Source organism: Dipodomys merriami, unplaced genomic scaffold, assembly GCF_024711535.1.
Source record: "Dipodomys merriami isolate MVZ:Mamm:240054 unplaced genomic scaffold, mDipMer1.0.p SCAF_158, whole genome shotgun sequence".
In the NCBI taxonomy this organism is placed as follows: Eukaryota; Metazoa; Chordata; class Mammalia; order Rodentia; family Heteromyidae; genus Dipodomys; species Dipodomys merriami.
The window spans coordinates 1,710,954-1,728,149 of record NW_027202915.1 but is presented as its reverse complement, the minus strand read 5'-3'; the positions used below and the strand labels follow the sequence as shown (position 1 = coordinate 1,728,149).

The 17,196-nt window shown below is 38.2% G+C and overlaps 1 protein-coding gene across 18 annotated transcripts in view; it reads right to left on the bottom strand.

Annotated features, from left to right (window-relative positions):
* The window catches only part of Cdc42bpa (CDC42 binding protein kinase alpha), a 310,452-nt gene that overhangs the window by 42,052 nt on the left and 251,204 nt on the right, over positions 1-17,196 (bottom strand). For 9 of the 18 annotated variants that reach the window (XM_070023199.1, XM_070023196.1, XM_070023195.1 and 6 more), the window contains 2 exons: positions 7,698-7,802; positions 4,054-4,137 (listed from right to left, as the gene is read on the bottom strand). In XM_070023199.1, the coding sequence (XP_069879300.1) occupies positions 4,054-4,137; positions 7,698-7,802 (189 nt within the window). Of the gene's footprint in view, positions 1-4,053; positions 4,138-7,697; positions 7,803-15,332; positions 15,372-17,196 lie in introns of all 18 variants that reach the window. The other 9 variants (XM_070023200.1, XM_070023202.1, XM_070023211.1 and 6 more) reach the window with 2 other exon arrangements.

Sequence of the window (17,196 nt, the reverse complement as noted above, 5' to 3'; positions counted from 1 at the left end):
ACTTCCTCTTGAACATTGTTACCCCCTCCATTGTTTCCCCCCTACCATCCCCTCCCTCCCTCCCTTCCCCAAGGTTCTTTTTTTTTTTTTTTTTTGATTGTGATTAAGTGATTACTTAATTTCCGGAAATTCACAGTATTGTGGAATAATGATGCTCATTTAAAGTCACAAGTTCATTCTAACTTTCCTGGAGCAAATTGTCTATCACAGTCTGTAATATATAACGGTGCTCACATGTTATATACCATATATGTGATCAGCAGCATGGGGATATTTGGTAGTGGTTCAACCAGATGAGTGGGAGTTCTTTGTTTCTTAAGTCCTGTTAGTTTTGTCATATCACCTAACATTTTGGATTTATCATCCACTTATCAGGGAGACCATGTACTGTTTGTCTCTTCGTTCTTGGCTTACCTCGCTCAACATGATTCCTTCTAGCTCCATCCATTTCCCTGCTAATGCCATTATTTTGTCATTTCTAATGGCTGCATAATATTCCATTGTGTATAGATACCACAATTTTTGGATCCATTCATCTGTGGTGGGGCATCTAGATTGTTTCCATATCCTAGCTATTGCGAACAGTGCTGCAATAAACATGGAGGTGCACGTGTCCTTGTATATTGGTTCCTGTTGTTCAGGGTAGATGCCTAGAAGTGGTATGACTGGGTCGTAAGGGAGGTCAATCTTTAGCTTTCTAAGGACCCTCCAGACTGCTTTCCAAAGTGGTTGTATGAGTGTACATTCCCACCAGCAGTGTAATAGCGTTCCTCGTTCTCCACATCCCCTCCAGCATTTGTCGTTGGCTGATTTGTGGATGTGGGACATTCTGACTGGGGTAAGGTGGTATCTCAGGGTTGTCTTTATTTGCATTTCCTTCACCACCAGGGATGATGAACATTTCCTCATGTGTTTCTTTGCCATTTTTATTTCTTCATTTGAGAAGTCCCTCTTTAGTTCCCTTGCCCATTTAGTAATTGGTTTGTTAGGTTTGGGAGGGATTAGTTTCTTGAGTTCCCTGTATATACAGGATGTTAACCCCTTGTCTGATATATTGCTGGTAAATATTTTTTCCCAATTAGTTGGTTGTCTTTCTAGCTTGGTTGCGATAGCTTTATCTGTGCAGAAGCTTTTTATTTTAAGGTAGTCCCATTTGTCGAGTCTCTCTCCAATTTGTTGTGACCCTGGGACTCTGTTCAGGAAGTTCCTTGGATTTTATTTTTAACATTTTATTGTACAGGTGATGTACAGAGGGGCTATAATTACACAAGTAAGGTAATGAGTACATTTCTTTTTGGACAATGTCAACCCCCCCCCTCATTTTCTCCCATTCTTGCCACCCAAGTTGTAAAGTTCATTTCCAAAACAGTGTCTAATGAGTATCACTGTTGTATTGGTTCACCCTTTGTCCCACTGTTTCTGTGATTCTCCTTCCCTTCCCCAAATCAGGTAAACTTACATACAAGACAAAGGATACCAAAATAAGTAACAATGACAACAGGAAATAAACCAAAGGAAAAAAGAAAGAAAAAATAAATAACTGCAAACAGCACACTAAAAAGAAACCTCGTTTCCACTTCTTGGAGTCATTTTGATAAGCATCACTTTGTACGTTCATATGCACTTAGCTACTGAGCTATTGTGATCCTCTACCACGAATATCCTAGACATATTCTAGTTATTAGAAATGAGGAAAACCATGCAGCCTGTGTTTCTTTGGGTCTGGCTTGCTTTTGCTTAATGAATTTTTCCCAAGTCTTTCCATTTCCTTATGAATGGGTGATGTCATTCTTTCTGATGGAAGCATAGAATTCCACTGTGTATATATACCACGTTTTCTTGATCCAGTCATCTACTGGAGAGGCAACCTGGGTTGATTCCTTATCTTAGCTATGGTAAATAATGCTGCAATGAACATGGTTGTGCTGATTTTCATTACACTTTTTGCTTTAAGCCAGGCTAGAGACTCTGGGAGAATCTAGATACATGTAAGACTGAGACGGACCTGACGGAGGTTGGTGCATAGCCTATCAACACCAACATCAACGGCCTACCCTGGAAAGAAACTTTCAGCCCAGTGGAAACTTCTACAACCAACTAATCACAGCTACATGAGAGACTCCAAGGAAAAATCTCCAGGTGGACTCTACCCAAATTTAACTTATAAATGGTGAGCCTATGGAAAGACTTGAGACAACTGAATACATAGTTATGTTTGCCTTCTCTTTTTACATTCCTGTGTTCTTCCAATTAATATGGAACTACAGATTTTACACTTCTGTAGGGCGAAGAGTTGTAACTTTTTATTTATTAATCTATAATCTTTCCAACTTATGACCCATATTTATGTTAACTTCCTTACTGAATTAGCAATATCTATTTGGAATATTACAAACATATTTAATGACATATAATGCCAGACACTGTTCTGAGTTATTTACAAATATTAAATGTTTAAAACTCAAAAAAACTATTAATACCTCCCCCTCCTTTCTTCTTTACAGTTCTGAGGATTGAACTTAAAGCCACTAGCATTCTAGACACAAGCACTCTTATCTCTTGAGCACTACCCTTAGCCTTTTCAGTTATTTTTATTTATTTATTTCTGGTTTAGAGTCTTACTAACTATGCCCAGGATGCTGCTGAAATCATGATCCCCGGCCTCTAACTCCACAGAAGATGCATGTGTCATTTCCTCATTTCTTGATGAGGAAATGGAAGTGGAGAAAGGAAGTAACATGCTCCAGTACACCAAGCTACTCTGAACCCATACTCTCTCCACACTAGACAAGAGCACCAGCATGATCATGGCCTCACTGCACTCAATCCCACGTGTTACATTTGAGATTTATTCTAGATTGTTTTTGAACATACATTCCTTTTTTCTTTGTTGTGTATGTGTGTGTGCAGTCTTTGCTTTTAGACGCCACAGTCACATCCTCTAAGGTATCTATTCAACTCTCCCAGATCTCTCATAGTGACCTCTTGCCTTTCTATCTCTTCTTGAAAAAACATTTCTCATAAGAGATCTGTTGTTGTTTGGCTAATACTGGGGTTTGAACTCAGGGCTTCAAGCTTACCAGACAGGTACTCTACTACTTGAGCCATTCCTCTAGCCTGCTCTAAGAGTATTTATAGAAGACTTTTATATAGCAAATCTTCTAAGTTCTTGTCCATCTAAAAGTATTTTTCAACTTGATCTTATAGTTAAATGTTAGTACTACTGGTTCAAATTTTTAGATTCTTTTTCTTTAGTACTTTGAACATGCTTGTCAATTTTCTTCCATTGTTTGTGAGGCTTTTCATCTTTAATTTGGGAAAAGATTTAGGTCAGTATTTCTTGAACTGGTTTTTGATACTCTTTGAAAGCATTTCTAACTTTTTCCACATAAACATTGTACTCTGCCTCGTATATCCCTATCTTAAGAGTATTTATTATATTTAAGTTCATATTCTATCAGGCTTCATATTTTCGCTTTACTTTGGCATAAGCTTATTTGGTTTATTCTCCTTCTTTAATACCAGTGGAATTTTTATATACATATACATTTGTTTTTTAGATCCACTGACATTTTTACTGTGGTTTCTCCAAGCCTTTATGTTTTGGAGAAGCAGATTATTTCATTTTTCTAGTGTCTAGAGTACATTTGTAGGAACTTGGAATATGCAACCCTTAAGTCTTTGTGTCACCCTCATTCTGAATAGAGTGGAAAAACTTTTCCTAAACATTTCTTCCTGCAAGGTTTCTTCTGTCAGGGGCTTCTACTTGCAGCCTTCCTCAGGCACCAGTACGGACATGCAGCAGAGGGGGCAATACTCCTTCCTTTAACATACTTCAAAATACAAAACTTAAGGATCAGTGACCACTGTTCTTACCTTTCTCACTGGTGACTGGCTCCATGCATACAGAATTTTCTTTCTGCACCTTTATTTGTAGCTTTGAAGAAATTATTATCAAAACTCACAGCAAATAGACAAAGCAAAGGAAATTCACTCTCTCTCCCCCCCCCTCTGGTGGACAGAATACACTACAGTTTCAACTAGATTAAATACCTTAGGTGGAAAGCCAGTTGAACCAGGACATCCCTTTTTCCTTAAGGTTGGTGTATGGACTGGAAGTGGAGCTGAGTCTGCAATCTGAACCCAGGGGCAAAAAAAGAGTAAATGTCATGGAATGCTCCATTTATTTTATAACTAGAAAGAAACCAAAGTAAATAAAACCAAACCAAATATCAGTAAGGTGAATAGTTCTACTAGCTAATCTTACTAAAGGTCTTACTTATAGTATTGGTGGCTGAATTTTAGCCTGCAATGGTGATAAAGTATCTGTTCAAATTTTAAACTGTTTTAATAGAAATTTAAAAAATAATTTGGAATAAACAACCAGAATAAGTCATAGCATGCTACCTACATAAAAATGAGTATTTTAATTTTCATTCTTCTGTATTTTCCGTGCTGATTTTAAAGTATTTTAAAAAATACTTCTAAGATTTTTAAAAATGGAAATTAACTGAAAATTTCAGTAGATTCGTGGGATTTTTGTGCAGAAACTTTTTTTTTTTTTTGGGGTCGGTCATGGGGCTTGAACTCTGGGCCTGGGCTCTATCCCTCAGCTCTTCAGCTCAAGGCTAGCACTCTACCACTTGAGCCACAGTGCCACTTCCTGCAGAAACTTTTAAATAAGGGAGTCAAATTATTTAATGTTATTGGGATACTGAACTTAATACAAGTTTAGTAATAACATATACTGGTATGAAAAAGTTTTATGTTGTGGAGTGCTATGTAAGATTATTTCTATTTATTAAAAAAATCACTGATTTTTTAATGTTACTGTGTTTAGGTTAGCAAAATATTTTTAAAAAGATGAACCATATCTTCTTTTTCTGATGTTTAACGAGCAACAAAACTAAAACACTAAGCCTGCATAAAGTTACAGAATATTTTAAAATACTGAAAGAAATGGATGGTATTTCTTTGTCTTTGTTGCTATATAGCCTCTCAAAATAGAGTGTCTTCCACAGTCTTAAAATGGGATTCAGTTTCCTGCGGATTGTGTGCCAGGCTTTAATTTTATCTTTACTTTTAAACAGCCTGAAGTTTTGAGCCCAACCTAGAATTTAACATTTGAAAGGATAAATAGGACAGGTATGTCAGGAACACTAAAAATCCACATAAAATTAAAAAAAAATCATGATGAAACAGAATTGTAATCAGAATGTTATAGCAAGTCCAAGAAAAGTTACCAAAAATTAAAAGAATCAAACAAAGGTGCTAGACAATAAATTTATAAAAACCAGCAACGCCTAGTAAGAAATCTATTAAAAAGGATCCCATTAATCAAGACAGCACAAAATTTAAGACACCTAGGAACAAATTCAGCAAACAGATGAAATACACTGAAAGCAATCAAAGGATGTAAGAAAATAACTAGGTAAGATGCACACAATGGAAATAGAAATGCCCACTACACGGTAATGTCAAGTTTTCCTCAAATCTTTAAAGTCAAAACAATACTACTCATAGAATTTGGTAAACTGTTTTAAAATGTAACATGGAAAACGGATAGTTCAAGAAATAAAAAGAGTGAGTGTGTGGGATGACTTACCACACCAAGTATGAAGAATAATTTTAGGGCTACAGTTAAGTAAGACAATGTGATAGCTGCAGAAATAAGCAAAAGCACATGGACAACAGCAGAGAACACCAATGGCCCAGGCATGTAAAGCAGAGTTAGACCTGCAAACCAGAGGTTTTTCATGCAGGAAAAGGATTAGACTGCTATTTCTCATGAGACCTAATGATGAATTTCCATTTGACTAAAGTCCTAAACACAAAAAACAAAAATTTCTAAATTGCTGTAAAGGAAAGAACTGCTTTAAAAAGACATGAAAAAAGCAGGAGTCATAAAGGAAAGATCGATAAACCTTGACTACTTCCAAATGAAGTTTTGCAGGACAGAAAATGAACCACACATAAAAATTTAAAAGAAGCCACAGATTGGAAGAAAATATTTGCAATGAATATTGAGAGACAGAAAGAATTAGTACCCAGAATATGTAAAGAACATCTTCACAACAACAGGAAAAAAAAAGTTGGAGAAAGGACATGAACAGGCAGATAAGCAATATCCAACAAACACATACAAAAGATGACAAATAACATTAGAAACAGAGAAATTCAGGTTCAAACAAAAAGCATCACTTCTTAGGACAAAAGTGTATCAAGTCTGGGTAGGATGTGGGGAAAGGGGAACTCTCACAACTGCTGGTGGACATGAGAATGGTCCTGGCACTGGGGAAAACACTGGCAAGACCTAGCAGAAGGTCAAAGTTTGAGTACCATACAGCACAGGATTTCCACTTCTAAGTAGAAATGGAAACCAATCTCTGCACCTTTGCAAAAGCAGAACGGCATTGAGATATTTACTTCAGCACTAATTGTAGTAATGAAAACTTGGAAGCAAGCAGAGAACAGCTAAGCTGTGGCATAACCATACACTTCAACACTGCACAGCAGTTCTGATGAAGCACGTGCACCCATACTGTGGGATGAAGTCTCAAAACTTATTTCGAAGCAAAAACAGTCACAGCAGGATGCAGGAAACAATGCAAACTCCAAATATAATGTGACAAGCATTGCTTCATGTGGGATACAAATGCTATAAACATGTAAAAGCATGAAGGGTGGATGTGCACCAGCCTCAGGATATCTAGATGTGTCTGTGAAAGAAGAAAACAGAATGGTTTACGGGGGGGGGGGGGTTTGAAAATAATCTGAAAAATAGGGCAAATACATTTTATTTGTTAAATCGGGAAGTGATAGTTACATGAGCTTATAATTATGTTTGAAATATTTTGTCATTAAAAATGGCATTAACCTTTAATAGCAAAAACAATTCTGACTACGACAACGAGCTCTCATGAACTACGCCCATCTGAGGGCTGGGCCACATGCCAGAGTCTGACCACAGCTCAGGCTCCACTCCAGACAGCTCCCAGGGGCTTCAGCAACAGGGGAGGCCGGCTCTGGAGTCACGGGCAGGAGTGCAGGACCGCTCCTGAGCTGCCACGCCCAGCCATGGCCACACCTACATCTCCAGGTGGATGGCACAAGCTTGAAGCATACCACCTTCCTCTGACTTGTGCAGGAAATGGTCTCTGCTCAGAAAACGGGTCAAATGGTTGTTTAAAGTCATTGACTGCCATGAATTGTAGACATAACAACTTCTGTAATTAAAAGTCATGATTTAATGAGTTGGGTGAATGTTTGTGGTTGATTTCTCACTTAGAATGGCAACTTTATTTTTAAGCTGTGCTTATGATGTAACAGAGTAGTTATACTATGACTTCTTAAGTAGATTAGAAGAATTAAAACAGGAGAATGACATCTGCACAGCCATGTGCCTATTGAGATTCTATCACTGGTACTTCCAAAATTTACATAAACCTACCCTCTGTTCACACATAATTAAAATAAAGATTGCCTTTACAGTTAATTTCTTTGAGTCATGGGAGCTAGTTTTTTACTTTTTTTTAAAATCCGATCCATATTATCAGTTAAGTGTAATGACCTCCAAATACTGTAACTTACATTCTAAACTGCATTTAATAAGACCAAATTTTACTTTTTCCCTCTCTTCATTTCCCTTTTTCCTGACATAATGTAAAGTCGGAGAGCAGGCTGCTCCAGTGAGGCACCTTAACTGGCTCAGCTTCACTAGAAGTGGAAGGAGATGTGGACCGTGACTGGACGTGAAACTGGAGGCTCGAGTTCCGAACATAAGTGTTCTCAACGGGATCAGTCTAGGAAAATAAGTCAGGAAAAACAAAATCCCAAAAAATCACTTTGAAACAACATGCAGGCACAATTGTGACATTTCCTAAGAAAGAGGAGAGCAAATGAGTCTGAATATTCATGTCAGGGATTTGTCATTGCACAGAAGCCCCACTAGCTTCAAGGTAAACAGGAGTTTAAGGTAACAACAGTAACTGAAGGCTTCCTCCCAATGTTTGCTGTTCATCTCCTGCTGGAGCCCTGCTCTTCACTGCATGTCATTTACTTGTATCTCAACTGGAACTTCAGTATTTCACAAAACAAATCATGTAGGTTAGATAAATACAAAATGCATGTGTGTGTATATGTATGTGTGGTATGTGCGTGTGAGAGAAAGAGAATGAGAGCAAGGGAGCAAGGGAACAAGGGGAATGAGAGAGAGAGAGAGAGAGAGAGAGAGAGAGAGAGAGAGAGAGAGAGAGATTAGATATAATCTCTGTCCTTGCTAACACCCTTGACAAAAATTAAATTTGGTCTTTTACTAGCTGTTAACTAAAAGTAAAAAGAAACTAATATCAGCTTTGTGCTTGTCATTGAAGTCAATCCATCTTCAATCAGTGGTGGAAATGTTAGCTCTTATCTTCATTTACACTCTTGTAAACCAAGTACTTTTGGAAACAGCAAATGCTTTGAACTAAAACTTCTCATATGAGGTCTTATGAAGCATGTTCACTGACTATCCGCCCACTTTGGCAATTTAAAAAATTCTTGTGATTGAGTTTAACCAAAGGAAATTTGAAGAGGTCAAGGAACTTGTTTGAACAATGCTCTAATCAAAGATTACCAAGTGATAAAAAGAGCATCAGATTAAGGATTTTAACAACGTGACAACAATGTGTCATTAGAAGTGCATTGCTGACAGATTCAGCTGCAGTCAGGAACGTAGTCTTGACAAAGCAGGATTATTAGAAAGTCACACGTGAAATTAAGTGAACAAGCTTTTAAATTTTCAGGTTGAATGATCAATGACTGGGGATGTAAGTATTTGAAATGGAAAGGATTCCATAATGTTTTCCATTTCTAATAGAAAGCTTTCTGGCTCTCTTTAGAGCACAAGATAACTGAAAAGAACAAATTATTTTTTCAAAATGAGGACATTTGCTCCTGTACAATTAAATTCAAATGCTGTTTCAGATTTGTGCGATGTCACTCATATCGAACAGATCACTTCTGTTTAATATGGACAGTTTTTACAATCTGGCAAACACTGGAGTGGCTGACCCTCTTTAGTGCCTCTCTATAGCCACCCAGGGTGGTGGGCATGGTGGGCATGCCAGCAATCCACAGGGCAAGGCTTTTGTGGGGCCAACCAACACAGATGCCATCAAGCCTTATGCTTTCAGGTAAGCCCAACAGATGCAAGCAGCAGCTGCTCACCAGCTGCTCGGAAAGTATTCAGTGCTAGAAAATGCAGCTTACCCGGCAGGTACCAGCTCTGTTTGTATGACACGGATGGCTCACCACAGTCCACCTGGGGTAGCTGGTGAAGGTGCAGAGCCAGGCCTGAGCCTCACTTCCTGGCTGCACATTCAGCACTGGGTTCTGGCAGGGCCATCTCCACCGCAGCGGCACTCAGAACTACTGAGCTTCAAGGCCAGTTACACCATCTCCTTTCCTGACTGAACTTTGACCAGGAAGAGGACAGTACAAAGGTAAAATGGGATTCAAGACTAATTTTGTCCTGATCAAAATCTGATTCTTGAACAGCCATAAAGGAGGCAAGCTGCTTAAATGATTAATTTAATAAGGCAGAAGTGTTTTTAATTTTCTAAAGTTCTCCTGCTAAGAGTCCAGGGTGGTAGGAACAGGGTCAGTTAAAATGGCATCAAAAGGCAAAGCCATATTGACTGGGACTCAATCATCTCACCAACAGCTGTCAGTACTAGGATTGTATCTGGCTAGGTAGGCACTCTACCACTTGAGCCACACCTCAAGCCCTTTCTTGTTTTATTTTTGAGATGGAGTCCTGTTAACTTTTCCCTGACAGTTCTTTTTTTTTTTTTTTTTTTTGGTCAGTTGTGGGGCTTGAACTCGGGGCCTGGGCACTGTCCCTCAGCTCTTCAGCTCAAGGCTAGCGCTCTACCACTTGAGCCACAGCACCACTTCTGGTTTTCTGGTGATTAATTGGAGATAAGAGTCTCATGGACTTTCCTGCCAGGCTGGCTTTGAACCATGAATCCTCAGTTCTCAGCCTCCTGAGAAGCTAGGATTACAGGCATGAGCCACCAGCACCTGGCTATCAAAAAGTTTTTTGACATGGCATTAAGTGAGCAAATTAAAAAGTTGAACTGTATCATTTTTAATGCTATCTAATCTTTGAAGGAAAAAAAACCATGAAAATATAATCGAAAAACTGGGAAAGAGTGAGGGAAGGGATGACACTGTCCAAAAAGAAATGTATTCTTTATCTGACTTATGTTAGTAACTGTAGCCTCTCTGTGCATCACCTTTATAATAACAATAAGGAAAAAATTAACATTAATTCTAATATATATATAGATAGAGATATAAAATTGAAATTTAAAAACTACTTCTTTGCTTTCAAAGGAGCGAGGTTTTATAAAAAAGATGAGTAAAGTCATCAAACTTAAAACATTTTAGGTTTTCTGAAACTTTCTACTAATAGCTAATGACATTAACAGATTGCAATATTTTATTTCCTTTATGGATTATTGCCAATATAAGTAATCTCTCAAATGTGGCTAACAGTACAAATGAGAAAAACTGCAATGTCACATATTTTCTTTATCCAAGTTTTAATTATCACCCACAGGACTGTGTTTTCAAGATGTTATGAATTTTAAATATAATCAAATGCTTGTCATGCATTTGTGATTCTAACCATTAAAAAGCAATTAGCTGGGGACGTTGGCTCATGCCTGTAATCCCAACTACTTAGGAGGCAGATATTGGAAGAATCAAAGTTTCAGGTCAGCCTAGGCATTAATGTGAGAACCCGTTTCCAAAAACATTAATCCAAAAAGGGCTGGGCTGTGGCTCAAATGGTAGAATGCTTGCTTAGTAAGAAAGAGGCTCTGAGTTCAACTTCTAGTACTCCACAAAAACCACAAATTAAAAAAAAAAAGAAATTAGGCCAATTAAACCTTCAGAATACTCATTCATATTAACTGAAGATGCCTAAAATTAGTTTTAGTAATAAGCTGGCAATAATTCATAGTATGGGAACAAAATAACTAAGAATGCTACTACCTATTTTTACCCAAAGTACTCTAATCCTTAAGAACAAAAATAATCCTTATGTTTAACCTATGGCAGTTAAAATACTATGAGGTATAAGCAATTAACTGGATTAGTAATACAGAAAACACTTATAAATATGACATACATCAAAAGCAGAGACATATTAACTGGATTTATGGTTATAAAAAGAATGATAAAATGGGAAAGACTAAACAGCAATAAACAGCTGATATTTTTTGGACAGTGTATCTTTTTTGGAAGCAAACTGTAACTGAACAGTGTATGCAGTTCACTCAACATTTCTAAGCTATAATCCTCTGAGAAAAAAGGGAATATTCTTCTATAAATATACTGTTTTATTTTTTGGTTATCTCTTACTATTCAGGGAACATACATTTTTTAAAGGGGTACAGTAAAATACAAGTCTTTTCTTTCCAGGATCAGGTAGCTGTCTGATTTTTACATGATCTACTCAACAACACATCTTTAAATTATTCTTATAAACAACAAAAGTAATTAAAATTGTTCATTTTGAATATATATCAATGAGCCTTTTCTATCTCCCCAAATATTTGCTTATTTGTATAAATAATATGAAAACTTGTTTCAAAGTAAATGACATTAAGATATGATTGGATTATTTGTGTCCTACCAAATAAAACATAGCTCCCATCCAACATGCTGTTTGTATTGGCAAATAGAAAGCTCTTAAGAGAAGAAAATTTAGTTTTCTTCAGCTTATCTTATAGCTAGAAACATTTTGGACACAAAGAGCATGTAACTAAAATTCACATTCAAATACTTAGAAGAACAAACTTTTAGACAAATATTTATTTCTGTCAATTGAGCTTTTGACAAAACTCCTAGTAACAGAGAAATAACTACACTATGGGGAAAACAGCAAACACAATACATTATTATATCTAATAAGTACAATCCTAGTGGTTACAAAAATGTAACTTGTTTTTCTTCTGAAAGTATTTTTGTTATGCTGATGTGATACTCTAGGGAATTATCAATTTGAGAGATAATGAAGCAGGTAGTTAAGCCACATGTTGTCTACTTACAAACCGTGGTTCAAATTATTAACTATTACTAATAGTAGTAGCACTGGAGTTTGAACTTATGGCTTCATGTTTCTAGGCTGGCATTCTACAACTAGGTCCACAACTGCAGCCCTCTGTGCTCCAAATTCTAAAGGAACAATATGAAATGAGACACTGAGTATTTTTAGTATTAATGCGTAAGTTTATGGAACTCTCTCTAACCGCCTATATTCAGACACTAACACTATTCATTTTGGGGGGGGGTCCGGTCGTGGGGCCTGAACTCTGGGCCTGGGCACTGTTCCTCAGCTCTTCAGCTCAAGGCTAATGCCCTGCCACTTGAGCCACAGAGCCACTTCCGGGTTTTTCTTTTTTGCTTATGTGGTGCTAAGGAATCAAACCCAGGGCCTCATGCATGCAAGGCAAGTGCTCTATCATTGAGCCACCTTCCCAGCCCAATACTATTCATTTTTACACTACTAAACAGCATAACATACAAAGGATTAAATATCCAAACTGTAAATGAAGCTCATCAGTGTTGAAGCTTAACAGTGTAAAAATAATATGGCAAACATTTAGTTTACCTCACGATTTCTATGACATTTCACAGCAAAAGACTTTTAAGCTTATAAAAGCACTGCATACACCAGGTGCCAGTGGCTCACACCTGTAATCCTAGCTACTCAGGAGACTGAGATCTGAGGACTGTGGTTCAAAGCCAGCCCAGGTAGAAAATCTGTGAGACTCTTATCTCCAATTCACCACCAGAAAACCAGAAGTGGTGCTGTGGCTCAAAGTGGTAGAGTGCTAGCCTTGAGCAGAAGAGCTCAGGAACAACACCCAGGCTGAGAGTTCAAGCCCCATGATCTGTTCCTGCCCCCCTCACCCCCCAAAAAAAGAAAATCACTGCATTTTTTACTTATCTAAAAGCATGCTATATGCCATAAAATCACATGCAATATTAGATTCCCGGCCAAGTTAGGAATGGCACTAGTTATAGCCTACTGAAGTAATACAAGTATGCCTAGGGACCACCAATGTTCTCATTGACATGTTTGTTTAGCTTCTGAATAACTCATAATTCCTCAATCATCTCTTTCAGTGACACTACCACTAGTAGTACTACTAGTAGCAGTAGTAGTACTTTTGTGCCAGTCTTGAGGCTTAATATCAGGTCCTGGGTACTGTCCCATAGCTTTTTGGTTCAAGGTTGGTACTCTACAGTTGAGCCATGGCTCCACTTCTAGCTTTTTGATAGTTAATTGGTGGTCTCACATACTTTCCTAGGTGGGCTGGCTTCAAACTTTGATCCTTAGATCTCACCCTACTAAGTAGCTAAAATAACAGTTATGACTCATCAGTACCAGTTCACTACCACTTTAATCCGATTTTTTTTTTTTTTTTTTTGGGTCCAGTCGTGGGGCCTGAACTCTGGGCCTGGGTGCTGTCCCTCAGCTCTTCAGCTCAAGGCTAACACTCTACCACTTGAGCCACAGTGCCACTTCCGGCTTTTTTTTTCTGCTTATGTGGTGCTGAGGAATCGAACCCAGGGCCTCAAGCATGCAAGGCGAGCGCTCTACCACTGAGCCACCTTCCCAGCCCTAATCTGACTTTTTGTTATATACTTAGCCCAAGCAAAACTGAAGGAAGCTAGGAAAGTAGCTCATATCTGCATTTTAAACAGTTTTAAATCAGCCTAAATTCATTAAGTTCTAGTTAAGTTATTCATATCCTAGAGAATAAAGATAGAGAATTAGAGTCCAGTGCTTATAATAGCTAGTTCCATCAGAAATCTTTCCTTATTTCAAGATTCACACAAACATCCTAGGTGGTGAAGTCTCCCAAAGTCTGTATGGTTAGTGAGCTTTAACTAATCCACAATAAAATTAATCAAAAACCTCTTTGAATGATATTATAAAAAAGCAGCTGTCAATATATTCAATACATAGTTGGATCTAATATAAACATGAGCACATATTTCTGTCTTTCTCGCTAGATGTTAAATAGTTAGCATATACTTGGGTTAATTTGCTAAATCCAAATATTGAATGGCTTTAATTCTATACAAATTTTGAAATAGTCAAGAAATCTTTAGAACCAGCAATCTTCACACAGACCTCCACAATTAGTGTGGGCTCAGCCTGCCGTTCCAACAGAAATAGCACTGACATCTGAGCTGGTTATTAATTATTAGACAGCAGTCTAAAAACATGCAATACTAGTGATTACACACTAGTATTATACACTAGTGATTTATACACCACAGACCATGTGTCTTATCAGCAAAAGCCCAGGAATTAATGAGCCATCCAACTACCTTCCATATAGAGAACAACCTGGTTTAGAACTGTCTACATCTTAGAACTCTGGGCTTACAGTGTTGATCCTGAAACTGACATGTGAGAACAAAATCTCTATCTATCACTACTTCCCTTCTTAACATTACTATTTCACCTAGCACAAGAAAATTCAAACAAATATTACAGGTTGGCCTACTGCTTCTCTCTGGGGAGTATATGTGTGGGATAGAGTTTGGCTTAGGAAAACTCGAGACTTTTCCACACACACAGGTTCACACAGGTTTCTACTTGGCATAAAGATCTTTATGACAGGCCAATCCATTCCAAGGCAAGATCTATGGAGCTGGCATTAGCAGGGGAAGATGGCTAAAGGATGCTAATACATACTCAAACAATGAAATAGGTATTTTTTAAATCTTAGAATATAAAAAATAACATTATTCTTAAAATTTATACATTTAAGAACACTTAAAAGGAGTTTTTAGAACTATGTTTAAAGCTCCTAATATTTAACTAGGATTGATTTATATAAACTGCAGTCAATGAGGCCTAATGTATGTTATCATTTAATTTCTACATAGTAAGTCGCTAGGAAATCGCTAAATTTTTACTTATATCAGATTCTTATTTAGAAACTCATTTACTTTGTACTTGATTAATTTAGAAAGTATAATCAGTACCCAATCAAAACACGGAAGATGTCTTACTATTCTAGTTAGTTTTGTTACAGACATTTACATGAAGAACATACCTAAAGCTTGAGGCCCACGCTAAAACACAAAAAACTGAAAATATGAGAAAGCAGAAAAGCAACAAGAGTAGCAGCACAAAGCATGCAGTTGGTGACATGATACAGCACACGCACGGCCACAGCCTCTGCAGCCACAGGCAACGGGCAACAGCAAGAGACAAGCTTAGCGCTGGGACGGCACTCCATGCGAGAGTCTCTTACACGTCTGCCTTTGCTAGCTGGAGTGCAGGACAGGGCACGCTTCAACAGAGAGAGAACACCGTGTGTTACAAATACTCACAGAGAAGACGCCCAGGCCCACGTATGCACCCAAGGACATAAACTTACAGAGTCACTGTTCTGGACAAGTTGAAAGTACACAGGATAAGACAGTGAAGCAACAGTTGCTCAGACCATTTCTAAAGTTGGTGGTGACGTCTGCACTGCCCACGCGGGGACCCACAAAATCGCATGCCATCAAGTGATGGACAATGTCTTTTCCAGGAAGGTTGGAAACACATCAACAAAAAAAGGTCTAAATAACTCTAGTGTTGCAAACATTTTGGAAAATTTTTAAGTAGCCTTGCTTTACACATTTACCTACCAAGTTCATACACTTTTCAAAGATGATTCTTCAAATTATTTAACAGCTAAATTAGGAATTCAAAAGTATTGATAATGGAGTAAAAAACAGTTATTTCAATAATACTTCCCATCCTGACTTCAGGTTTAGTCAAGCATGACCTTCACCTTTCTGACATTAATGAATTAAGTAATGAGGACAAAGTAACTATGATCTCAAAATATCTCCCAAGTTTTTTTTTTTTTTTTTTGGGTCCGGTCGTGAGGCCTGAACTCTGGGCCTGGGCACTGTCCCTCAGCTCTTCAGCTCAAGGCTAGCGCTCTACCACTTGAGCCACAGCACGCCACTTCCGGCTTTTTTCTTTTTGCTTATGTGGTGCTGAGGAATCAAACCCGGGGCCTCAGGCATGCAAGGCAAGTGCTCTACCACTGAGCCACCTTCCTATATCTTCCAAGTTTTTGAAATTCTGTGCTGTGCAACTCATACAGAAGAACTTCATCACATGAACATCTAGTTAGGAAATCTCCTGTAATATACAATGCAACCTGACAGTTATTGAGCATCTACCACAAAGCAAGGCACTACACAGACGTGATAGTGACTGCACAGCTAGTTCACAGAATGGTAGAGAAGGTGCAACACCAGCCTCCATGTAATGAATACAACTGCAGAGGAATACGCAAGGCTTGCATGGGAACCTAGAGGAGAGAGGTGCACAAGACTTGCAATTTATAGACAGGACCACAGGAGTTACAAAGAGTTTCTGAGAACAGTAAAAAGTTCATGAATGAGAAACATCATTCAATATGATCAGTTGTACTATTACAATAACTGGAAGACAGGTAAATAGAAACTATTATTTATTTGTATAGGAAACGGAAATAGACATTGTTAAGAGTTCATTGCAAAAGCCAGGCGCAGGAGGCTCAGCTCTATAATCCTAGCTACTCAATTAACTGAGATAGGAGAAATGTGGTTTGAAATCAGCTGAAGCAGTAAAGTCTGTGGGACTCTTTTTTTGTTTTTGTTTTTTTGGGTCCGGTCGAGGGACCTGAACTCTGGGCCTGAGCGCAGTCCCTCAGTTCTTCAGCTCAAGGCTAGTGCTCTACCACTTGAGCCACAGCGCCACTTCCGGCTTTTTTCTTTTTGCTTTGTGGTGCCGAGGAATCGAACCCAGGGTCTCAGGCATGCAATGCAAGCGCTCTACTACTGAGCCAACTTTCCAGCCCCGTCTGTGGGACTCTTAACTCCAATTAGCCACAAAAAGCCAGAAGTGGAGCTGTGGCTCAAGTGGTGGAATGCCAGCCTTGAGGAAAAAAAGCTCAAGAACAGTGTCCAGGCCCTGAGTTTAAGCACACAAAAACAGAGTTAACAGCAGAACAAAATTGGAAGCACTAAACTAGTTCCCCCTAGTGGCCTAGTGACAGAGGCAAAAATCTCCTCACAAAAAGGACCTCTCTCTTTCCCTCTACCCCAATCCGAACAACCAAACAATAAATGAGG